The sequence below is a fragment of the Natator depressus genome, chromosome 11, assembly GCF_965152275.1.
Source record: "Natator depressus isolate rNatDep1 chromosome 11, rNatDep2.hap1, whole genome shotgun sequence".
In the NCBI taxonomy this organism is placed as follows: Eukaryota; Metazoa; Chordata; order Testudines; family Cheloniidae; genus Natator; species Natator depressus.
The window spans coordinates 71,680,393-71,691,488 of NC_134244.1; the positions used below are offsets into that span (position 1 = coordinate 71,680,393).

At 54.8% G+C, this 11,096-nt stretch overlaps 1 protein-coding gene across 1 annotated transcript; it reads left to right on the plus strand.

Moving 5' to 3' along the window:
• Positions 1 to 6,355: 6,355 nt before the first annotated feature.
• Positions 6,356 to 10,598, plus strand: LOC141995658 (antigen-presenting glycoprotein CD1d-like). The gene is made up of 6 exons (XM_074966922.1): positions 6,356 to 6,404; positions 6,869 to 7,147; positions 8,247 to 8,528; positions 8,866 to 9,162; positions 10,259 to 10,358; positions 10,439 to 10,598. Exons 1-6 carry the CDS (start codon positions 6,356 to 6,358, stop codon positions 10,476 to 10,478), a joined length of 1,047 nt encoding a protein of 348 aa, XP_074823023.1. The 3' UTR covers positions 10,479 to 10,598.
• The last annotated feature ends 498 nt before the right edge of the window (positions 10,599 to 11,096 follow it).

The window sequence follows — 11,096 nt, forward strand, 5'->3', positions numbered from 1 at the left end:
GGTCCACTCCCAGTAATTGATGAGGTGGTGTCAATACCAATAGAGGGAAAATTGCTTTTGTAGTGAGCCAGCCACCCAGTCCCTATTCAAGCCCAAATTAATGGTGTTACATTTGCAAATGAATTGTAGCTCTGCAGTTTCTCTTTGACGTCTGTTTTTGAAGTTTTTTTGTTGAAGTATGGCTACTTTTAAATCTGTTATAGAATGTCCAGGGAGACTGAAGTGTTCTCCTTCTGGCTTTTGTATGTTACCATTCCTGATGTCTGATTGGTGTCCATTTATTCTTTTATGTACAGACTGTCCGATTTGGCCAATGTACATACTCTCTTCGTATTGACACCTCCTCATCAATTACTGGGAGTGGACCACATCCACCCTGATTGAATTGGCCCTGTCAACACTGGTTCTCCACTTGTAAGGTAACTCCCTTCTCTTCATGTACCAGTATATTTATGCTTGTATCTGTAATTTTCACTCCATGCATCTGAAGAAGTGGGGTTTTTACCCATGAAAGCTAATGCCCAAATAAATCTGTTAGTCTTTAAGGTGCCACCAGACTCCTTGTTGTTTTTCCCAAATGAGGGAAAGTTCTATGCACCACCATACACAACTTCAAACAAGGACCCATCATCATTCTGGCATCAAGGAACTAATCACCCTTTGATATTATTTCATCTTAGGAACAGGAGTATAAATGTAGAGTTAAGCGGCTATACTCTGATTGTTTTATGCATGCTTGCTTTAGTGCTATCATATTAAAATTTTGAATTTCACCACTCGTATCACTCCAGGTTCTTAGACTGAATTAAATAAAGTATCTGGAACAAATTATGGACCGAACCTCAGGCTTATCTTATCTTTTTAAATTTTGCATTTAAACATATTAATAGAAATAGTTAAATCAAAGATTACAAGGGGTCTGAGCCCCTCTCCCTGTGTGTTCTGGGATCTGGGGGACACTGCTACTCTCAGGGTAACTGAGCCACTAGCCCTGCCCCTCCATGTTAGCTGGAATCTGGGTTGGAGGAAATGAAGATAACACAAATGTAAACATCAGAAATCCAGAAAATGAAGTTACGATACACATCGCCTGTGTGGGGGGTTGGAACGTGTGGAGGGGGAAGTGCCTTGTTCGGAGGGGGAGGTTGACTGGACTGGGGCATGGAGTCCCAGCTGGGAGAGGGAGGGGGCATAGCTTAGCATACAACTTGGGCTACATAAACAAAGCCATGTGTGGCCTTCCAGTTAACTCCTGCCTGTTATCTGTGTACACAGCACCATAATGAAGGAGACATCAAGGAGCAACTTCTTACATATTAATGGGTTTTACAGTACAGAATAATAGCTTAATCAGCCAGGAATGGGAAAGGAGCTGGAATTGTTGATGTGGGGAGGGGGATTAGAAAGGGGCTACAAGTCCTGGGAAATGGTGTGGCAGAGGCTGGAGAAGAAGAGAAACACCAGTCTTCTCTCACACACTTAAAGTTACTGTAACCACCATGTAATTCTGTCATGGTTTTGGGACAAAGACCATGGATGAGATGTCTTACTGGCTGTTAGCAACTAAACATTGCAAACATGTCAAAGCACAACCATTATCCCCATCCACTAGACCAAAATATTCAGGAGGGGAGAGGAGCTCTGAGGAATCACATAGCAAGCAGGTGACCTAGTGGAAAGGCAACTGGACAGGGACTATTTCTGGGTCTGCTGGGTGATGTTGAACAAGTCACTTCACTTATCTTTGTGCCTCGGTTTCCCATATATAAAATGGGGATAATGATGTTATGTTCTTTGAGCGCTACTAATGAAAAGCACTATATAAAAGCTAGCTATTTGGATTATTACTTAATCACAGTAGCACATCAATTGCAAACCTAGGTGAGGTCTACAACTGCTTAAATGACTTAATTAACTACCAACAAATGTTTCTATTTTGTTTTAAAAAACTAGGAAATTAAAAGGCAAAATGCTTCATAATGCAGAGTTAGGGTTGTCTGGTGATAGTTGTGCCCTTCCAGAACACTGAGTTCAGCAAAACTCAAACTTCAGAAAACCAGGAACTGCCGAGTTCAGATACACCCATGCAAACGTAACTCTGCGCTCTTTGAGTAATGTTCAAAATGCCCATAATGTGCACACACTCCCACTAAGGTGCAACTGACCCGAGGTAAGTGACTGATCCTTTGGTAGTGGGAGTAACCCAAATATTGCCATGATCCTTAGTGTAAGGCACCATCTATCACAAAGGAAAGCCCACCTGGGTGGCAAGACAGATCACGGTACCAAACGCGAGGGCCTAATGACTCCAAGTTAAGGCTGTTATAGCGCTGAGGAGCTTACACATAATAATTTCAACAATCAATGTACATATAAAACTCCAATTTATGGTTGGTGCCCTGGCTCGTCACAATCTGCCCTGAGGTTGGTACTCATGTTCTTGAGCCATTGCAGGACAGCTTGATATTTCTAGTAGTTTCTATTATATTATATTATATTATATTATATTATATTATATTAATCTAGATATTTCTAGTGGTTTTTGGAGGGGGGTGTGTGGGGGGGGGGGTGAGAAAACCTGGATTAGTGCTGGAAATGGCCCTACTTGATGATCACTTTAGATAAGCTGTTACCAGCAGGAGAGTGGGGTGGGAGGAAGTTTTGTTTCATGGTCTCTGTGTGTATATAATGTCTTCTGCAGTTTCCACGATATGCTATGCATCCGATGAAGTGAGCTGTAGCTCACGAAAGCTCATGCTCAAATAAACTGGTTAGTCTCTAAGGTGCCACAAGTACTCCTTTTCTTTTTTCTTTTTACGAATACAGACTAACACGGCTGTTACTCTGAAACCTGTCTATATTTTGTCTTTGCCGGGGATAGACCAGGAATGAAGCCTTAGAACTTTTAGTAAGTAATCTAGCTAGGTACGTGTTAGATTATGATTTCTTTAAATGGCTGAGAAAAGAATTGTGCTGAATAGAATAACTATTTCTGTCTGTGTATCTTTTTGTAACTTAAGGTTTTTGCCTAGAGGGGTTCTCTATGTTTTGAATCTAATTACCCTGTAAGGTATTTACCATCCTGATTTTACAGGGGGGATTTTTTTTTTATTTCTATTTACTTCTATTTCTATTAAAAGTCTTTTTGTAAGAAAACTGAATGCTTTTTTCATTGTTCTCAGATCCAAGGGTTTGGGTCTGTGGTCACCTATGCAAATTGGTGAGGCTTTTTATCCAACATTTCCCTGGAAAGGGGGGGTGCAAGTGTTGGGAGGATTGTTCATTGTTCTTAAGATCCAAGGGTCTGGGTCTGTAGTCACCTAGGCAAATTGGTGAGGCTTTTTACCAAACCTTGTCCAGGAAGTGGGGTGCAAGGTTTTGGGAAGTATTTTGGGGGGAAAGACGTGTCCAAACAGCTCTTCCCCAGTAACCAGTATTTGTTTGGTGGTGGTAGCGGCCAATCCAAGGACAAAAGGGTGGAATATTTTGTACCTTGGGGAAGTTTTGACCTAAGCTGGTAAAGATAAGCTTAGGAGGTTTTTCATGCAGGTCCCCACATCTGTACCCTAGAGTTCAGAGTGGGGGAGGAACCTTGACAGCCCTAAAGGAGTGTGCGACTAACAGAGAATTGTGTGCTGGTAACACAGCCCCCCTGCGGTCCCCAGGCCATAGTTTAGCCCTCCCGCCCTCAACTCCGCTCCTCTGGGTTCTTCACCCTCCCCAGGCCTGGGGCCTGCCCTGGGGTCCCCTCTCTCCCACTTCCCAGGCTGGCAGGAGATCAGCCTGCCGGGGGCTGACAGCGGGAGCCTCTCCTCAGCCCCACAGCAATGTCCTGGGGAGAGAACTCAGCTGAAAAAATATATCGGTGACATCTGAGAGTTCTAGTCCCGGAACAGAAGTAAGGCTTCATTTGACTTAGAAATCGCATCTCTGGCGATGAATTGGGGAGCGTTGGCATGTCTGTCCCTGGCACAGCATTGCTCTGCAGGCGGCAGGGGTGCCAGATCCCAGGGGAGGGGGAACGGGCGGGAGAGGTGTCTCTCCCGGGGGCGGGGGGTGTTTCTGTGTAAGGGCCACACACCATTTGACCCTTCTGCTGTCTAGCACTGAAAGACAGCGCGGATGAGACTTCTGTTAACTGCCTGCCGGAGCTCAAATCCCAGGTCACCAGGCCTGAGTGCTAGGCCTGAGACCGGCTCTGAGACAGCTGCAAGCAACTGCTCCGCCTGCCCGAGGTGAGGCCCAGCCGCTAACTGCTGGAGCCCCCCAGAGCTGGGCTGAGCCGGGCGAGCTCAGGATGTGGCATCGCCGAGGTGGCAATAGAAACAGGTGGCAGCAGAGCCGGCAAAGGCCCGTGGCCAACGGGGCGGAGACACAGCCGCACATCGGTGCACAGAGTGAACGGTGGCACCTGGGAGCCACTTGCAGTCATGGCCGCAATAGCAGCTGAGGCGTCCCTCATTGTAACCGGGGTGGGACGTGAACTCCCGCCCCGTGAATGCAGCTCTGAACGCCGGGTCTTTGCTGGCCAAGGACAGCAACCGTGAGAGGGGCCGGGGGGGGAGAGAGAATGAGCCTTTGTTTGTTGGACTTTCCCAACGCAAGGTGAGGAGCTGAGGCAAAGGACACTGCCCAACGTACTCTGACGGGGTGGGCGTTTGGCTCACGGTCATATGCTGATCACTAGTGGTGATGGTCTTTTACCACGATAGTGCCAGGCTCCTTTCCTCTTTCTATTAAAGGTTTTCTTTGCTATACACGACTCAGTGAGGGGGAAGCATTGGCTCTCAGAGGCGCCGGGGGTGGTGGTTAATTTTCCCAAATTACGGGTGGGGACTCAAGCGGGTTCTGTGCTGAATTGTTATGAGGAACCTCTCGATGCTGAACCCGGCCCTGGTTCCTGCCGACTCCCCCCGGCAGAAGGGTGGCATTTGTACGGCAGGGGCATGCAATGAAAGGCCGTCAGAGTCTCCACAGCAGGGCGAGGCCAGGACAGTCTGGCAGCTACCACCCCACACAGGAGTCAGGACACCTGGGTTCTGTTTCCAGCTCTGCTGCAGTTTCACTGTGTTACCTCGGGCAGGTCACGTCACCTCCCCATTTGCTTCTCTCTGGAACAGGGGTTAATGGTATTTCCTTGTTTGGCTGGTGTGTTAACTATCAGGGCAAACCTGAAACAACCACAGAAGGAAATGGAGAGAAACCACGGTCTGCACAGCCCTGGTGCGAACACGTGGCCTTGCAGCGATAAATCGGCCTGGGCCGTGGCACTGCCACTCGTACCAGCCCAGGGACTGGACGCGCTGGTGTGTCAAGGACGGTCACTCGTGTGCTGCCTCGGGGCTCAAATGTCGACCCTAAAAGGCACAAAACAACAAAGCTCCCGGCTGCAAACGCCGACAAGCCCCAGCATCGGCACTGCAGAGCACCCACGGCACAACCGCCCCCGGACCGCCCCTCGCTGCGCGTCCAGGGGGCCGGGCGGCTGCTCCCCCGTAGCTCCTGCTGTCTCGCAGCACAGGGCCCCGCTGCCCCTGCTCCAGGACGGGTACCGTGATGGCGCCTGGCTTCCTTCGGCAGGACGTGGGGGGTCTGTCTGGGGCTACGACTGCCCTGGCCTCCTTCCCGCCGTCACGCAGTTCGGGGGGGGTCACCCTGTGGGACTGCGCCCCCTGCTGGGGGGCAGCAATTGTGTGCCCATTCTGCCCTGGCGGAAATAGGACTCTGTGGGCGACAGGCTCAACCCCCAGACCTGCCCTCACCCCATCAAAGGGGTTTAGAGATGAGCAGGTAGAGGGAGGGGCCACTGGGAGGGAGGGCAGATGGCGGGGGGCTCTGCCCTCCCTTCCACTCTGACTCTTCACCCTGATCTCCCCCATCACTTGGGGCAGCCAGGCCCAGCCCCACTGGGCAGGCCTGTCACTGCAGCACGAGTGGGGGCGGACTCCCTCTCCAGGCCCCCAAACCTCCCCTCCACGCTAGGCCAGGTTTGGCTGCAGTGCCAGGGCAGAGGGTGCAGCTGTGGGCTGGCCCTGGGCAGGGTGAGGAGCAGGACGCTGGCCACCAAGGCGAACCCTGCATACCGGACTAGTTTGCCTAGGCGCGGATCCGGCCCTAGTTCTGACCTTGCCGCCGGGGCTCGCCCTCCCGCGCAGCCTCCGCTCCCCGACTCCCTCTGCCCTGATTGGCTCGGGGCTGGCAGCTGCGGGCACAGAGCCCAGCAGAGACACACAAAGGGAGAAGTTGGTGACGAGGCTTGTGGCCTGGGGAGAAACCGACAGCCTGTGGGCGACCCTGGGCCCCTCGTCCCACCACACTGACACCGGCCAGAGCCCGGACCCCTTCCCCTGCCAGGATGCTGCTCCCTCTGCTGCTCCTCCCCTGGGCATGGGGGGCCCTGGCCGGTAAGTGGGGACCCCCCTCCCTGCCCTTTTTGCTGCTGGGGGAGGTTGCGCATGATATAATGCCAGGGCCAGGGTGGGGCAGCACCACATAAGAACGGCCGGACTGGATCAGACCAAAGGTCCATCTAGCCCAGTATCCTGTCTTCCGCCAGGGGCCCCAGAAGGAATGAACAGACAGGAATCATGCAGTGATCCATTTCCTGTCGCCCATTCCCAGCTTCTGGCAAACAGGGGCTAGGGACACCATCCCTGCCCATCCTGGCTAATAGCTATTGATGGACCTGTCCTCCAGGAACTTATCCAGCACTAATGACACTTGCTGGGGTGCAAGAGGAGGGGGGAGGCAGGTTAGGGTTCAGCAGGAAAACCCTGGACCTGGGGAGCATTAAAGAGACTGAGACACCTTAATCTCTCTCCTCACCCACTTTGTCCTCCACTTGTTTCCTCTCCCCTCCCTCCCGCAGCCTCCCCTCCTGTCCCCCCAGGGTCTCTCACCCTCCGGCTGCTCAAAACCACCGTCTTCCACAATGCCAGTTCTAGCAACATGGAGGGGATGGCCCTGCTCGGAGACCTGGAGACCCACTCCATGGACTGCAGCACCTGCAGGATCCGTTTTCTGCAGCCCTGGGCCCACCAGGGCCTGACCCCGAGGCAGTGGCAGGACCTGGAGACAATGTTCCATGGCTACCTGTCCAAATTTATCCTTCTCATGAACAAAGTGGTTAAGGATGAAGGGGAGCACTGTGAGTATGGAGCGGTCCCCACAACCAGCAGGGAGCTGAGAACTGACACACTCACTGTAGTAACTGAGTGTGTCCTGACAGGGTGGATGGGGGTCAAGACAGCCAGTTCCTGGCCCTTAGGCTGAATGGAGCCAGGGTGAGAACCCAGCACAGCTCTTCTCAGCCCAGTGTCTGCGCTGGGTGTCTGGTGCTGGAGCACTAAAAGAAGGTCCTCGGGAGAGACTTTCTGTCAGGAACCCCTTAACCATCCTGCCCCCAAATTTGCACCACAAAGTCTCCCCTGGACCTTGCTGGGGCAGAGCTAGTTTCACGGCAATCGGCCTGGACATGTGGTTTCACGACAGAGCGACAGCCGGCTCTGTGATCACAGCTCACAGCCGCAGGAACCTCTCGGTGACGGGGCTCAGAGAGATGCTCCTGGGGCTCAGAGGTTTCTGCCTCTCCGGCTGATGGAGTGTGAGACTCTCGGTGTGTCATGCCCTGAGGCTGCTGAGGAGACAATCGCTGGCAGAGGTGTGAACTGTCTGTGGGCACAGGTGCGTGTCACCACCCGGCGTAAGCACCAGAGACAGAACCGAGGCCCAGGGACTTTTGTAACGCTGGGAAGCCAGACTTGTCCTTGCTACCAGTGCAGAGCTGAGCTCAGGGGAGCCCAGGGATGTAAGTTTATTGAGGCTCAGGGCCATAATTTTTTCTAGAGCATCATCACAAATAACTTAAAAAAAGTTAACATTTAAAAGGCAGGTGATTTGGGCAGGGGGTCTGTATCTCACAAATCCCATGACCAAGAGACCCCAAATTTGTACCACAAACTCTGCCTCAGGCCCTGATATAGTGCAGTGATTTTCAAGCCAATCTGACTGTGTGTGGACCTCAGAGCACTTTGAAAACATCAATTTTAAACAGAAACCACAATGTGCCCTTAACTCCATCCAGGGCCGCCCCACAATCCCGCTGCCATCTTGTGGCCTAACACCCTAATTCCACCTGACATGTATTTATTTCCCCTGTCTCTCTATTTCTGCCCCCTCCCCCGCCACGCTCTCCCCACTGACCTCCAGCTGGCCCGCTCTTATTGCCCCTGCCCTTCTTGTTCCAGACCCCTTTGTTACCCAGTTCTCCCTTGGCTGCGAGCTCCACCTCAACGGCACCTCACGGCAATTCTATGACGCCGCGATGAACGGCGAGGATTTCATCAGCTTCAACGTGGACTTGGGCACCTGGGTCGCTCAGCGCGGGGATAAGTTGGCCCTCAGCATCCGGGACCTTCTTAACCAGGATAAGAGCACATCTGCCACAACTCAGTTCATCCTGAGAACAACGTGTGTCAGTGAACTCCAGAGCTTTGTCCAGTACGGGAAAGAGTCTCTGGCGAGACAAGGTGAGGCTGGACACCACTCCCTGCTCACTGAGATGCAGCCACTTCTGGGGTGCGGTACGGGGGGCTTTTTAAACAGGGACCCCTTGTTTTGTGTAGAAGTGCAGCTATAGCTGGGGTGGAGCGCAGTGGCGATTTCATAGCCACACTGCACAGCACTTTAAGACAGGACGTGAAGGGGGATTCCATCAGCAATGCTAACTGCAGAACTGGGGTCTGGCCAGGACAGCGGGGCCAACGCCAGACCCCGGGGGATGGAGCTGGGCTTGGCGAGTGAGTCCCTGAGGCTCGGACTGAATCGTCCCCTCTCCCCCGTCCCGTCTCTCTCCCCCTGTCTCAGAGCGGCCGGTCGCCGTGGTGTTTGCCCGAGCGCCTCCCCCAGCCGGGACCCCCGCGCCGTTACTGCTGGTTTGCCGGGTCACCAGTTTCTACCCCCGGCCCATCCGCGTGGCCTGGCTGCAGGACGGGGAGGAGGTGGGGCCGGGCGGGCGGCTGAGCTCCAGCGGGATCCTGCCCAACGCGGACCTGACCTACCAGCTGCGCAGCTCCCTGGCCGTGGGGCCGGGCGACGGGCACAGCTACGCCTGCCGGGTGGAGCACAGCAGCCTGGGGGGCCAGAGCCTGCTGATCCCCTGGGGTAGGTGCATGTCCCCGGGGGGTGGAGGGTGCAGTCGTAGTCTCTGGGGGCTTTTGCTGCCCATCTCAAGCAGGGTGGGGTCCAGGCAGTGAGACTGGGGAGAGGCAGAGGAGGTGTGGGGATGGATCGGGGGAGCAGGGAGGAGGAGCTGAGGGGAATGGGACAGGACTTGCACAGGAGGGGCAGGGTGGGGGCTGAGGGGAGAAGTAATGGGATGGGGTGGGGAGAGCTGTATGGAGTGTGGCAGAGGGGAGACAATGGGGCAGAGGTAGGGAGGGCTGGGGGGGTTGGGGAGAGAGGCAGGAATCCAGAGGCGATCGGACAGAGGGGACTAGGACTGGCATGCGGGAAGGCTGAGGGGCTGGGAATGTGGGGGGAGCGGTGAGGGTGGGAAGATGGGGGACAATGAGGGAACAGGGTCAGGGTAGGGGCATCTGAGGGCAGTGGGGCTGTTTCAGGGGAAGGTGGGATGGTGGGGATGGCAGAAGGAACAGGGCTGAGGTAGGGCAGGGCTGAGGGCAGTGGGTTGGGTGGGGGCAGCAGTGGGGACTGACGGGGAGGCTGAGGGAACAGGGTCAGGGTGGGGAGGCTGAGGGCAGTGGGTCGAGTGGGGGCAGCAGGGGGGACTGCAGGGGAGGCTGAGGGAACAGGGTCAGGGTGGGGAGGCTGAGGGCAGTGGATTGGGGCTGGGGGAGCAGGGGGGGCTGTGGGGAGGCTGAGGGAAGTGGGTCGGGTGGGGGCAGCAGGGGGTACTGACGGGGAGGCTGAGGGAACAGGGTCAGGGTGGGGAGGCTGAGGGCAGTGGATTGGGGCTGGGGGAGCAGGGGGGGCTGTGGGGAGGCTGAGGGAAGTGGGTCGGGTGGGGGCAGCAGGGGGGACTGACGGGGTGGCTGAGGGAACAGGGTCAGGGTGGGGAGGCTGAGGGCAGTGGGTCGAGTGGGGGCAGCAGGGGGGACTGCAGGGGAGGCTGAGGGAACCGCGGTGGGGTGTGGCAGGGCAGATGGCAGGGGGCCCAGGTGAGGAGATGGGGGGACTGCAGGGGAGGCTGAGGGAACAAGATGCCCATTCCCAGCACATCACCCCCTGTGTGTTACAGGGCACAGCAGGCCCTGGGGCCCCGGCCTGGCCGTGGGCATCACGCTGGGGGCTCTGGCCGTAGCCGCCGTGGCCGTGGTGCTGTGGTGGAGAATACGCAGGTGAGTCCTCTCCCTCTCTGGGGTGGGGGTGGGGAGGCCGTTACGCCCCATAAACCATCCCCTCTGCTCTCTCCATCCAGGGGCCACCGGGACGTCAGACCAGGAGAACCCAGACCCTGAGGGGGCGGCACCGGCTTAGACGTGGGGATCAGCCCCCCACTTGGGGCCATGGACCTTGGGGCTGAATCTGCCCCCAGCTCCACAGCAGAGGGCCCTGAGGCCCCGTCTGGGTCGGGGCACTGGGAGATCGGGGCACTGGGTGGGGGTGGGATTCTTCTCCCTCTGGGACATTTGGGGCATGTTGGACATGTGAGGGTGTGGTGGGATCCAGGATCCACATGGAGCCAGCACTAGCCTGTGCCACTCAGTAAACCCTGCAGGGAGGCTCTGCCCAGCGGGCCCCTCGGGGGACTGCAGGAGCCAGGGCCTGGGGGCAGGGTGCAGACCCGGCTACATACACAAAGGGAGAGGGGACAGGTGGGGGTCATGGGTGTCGATAAATCTCTGCATTAAGCATCTTCGCATAACTCTGTATGACTTTGTATTATGTCTCTTCATATAACCTTGTATTTGATATAGGAACTTTGTATCAAATCCTTGTATAGAAACTTTGTATTGAGCCTTGGTATAATGTTATAGCCCCTAAGGATAGTTAAGGTAGAAGAAAAATGTCTTTTCACTAGGAGTAGCATAAGATCTCCCCCCTTTTAATCAATTGCCCTGTTGAATGAATGAGGT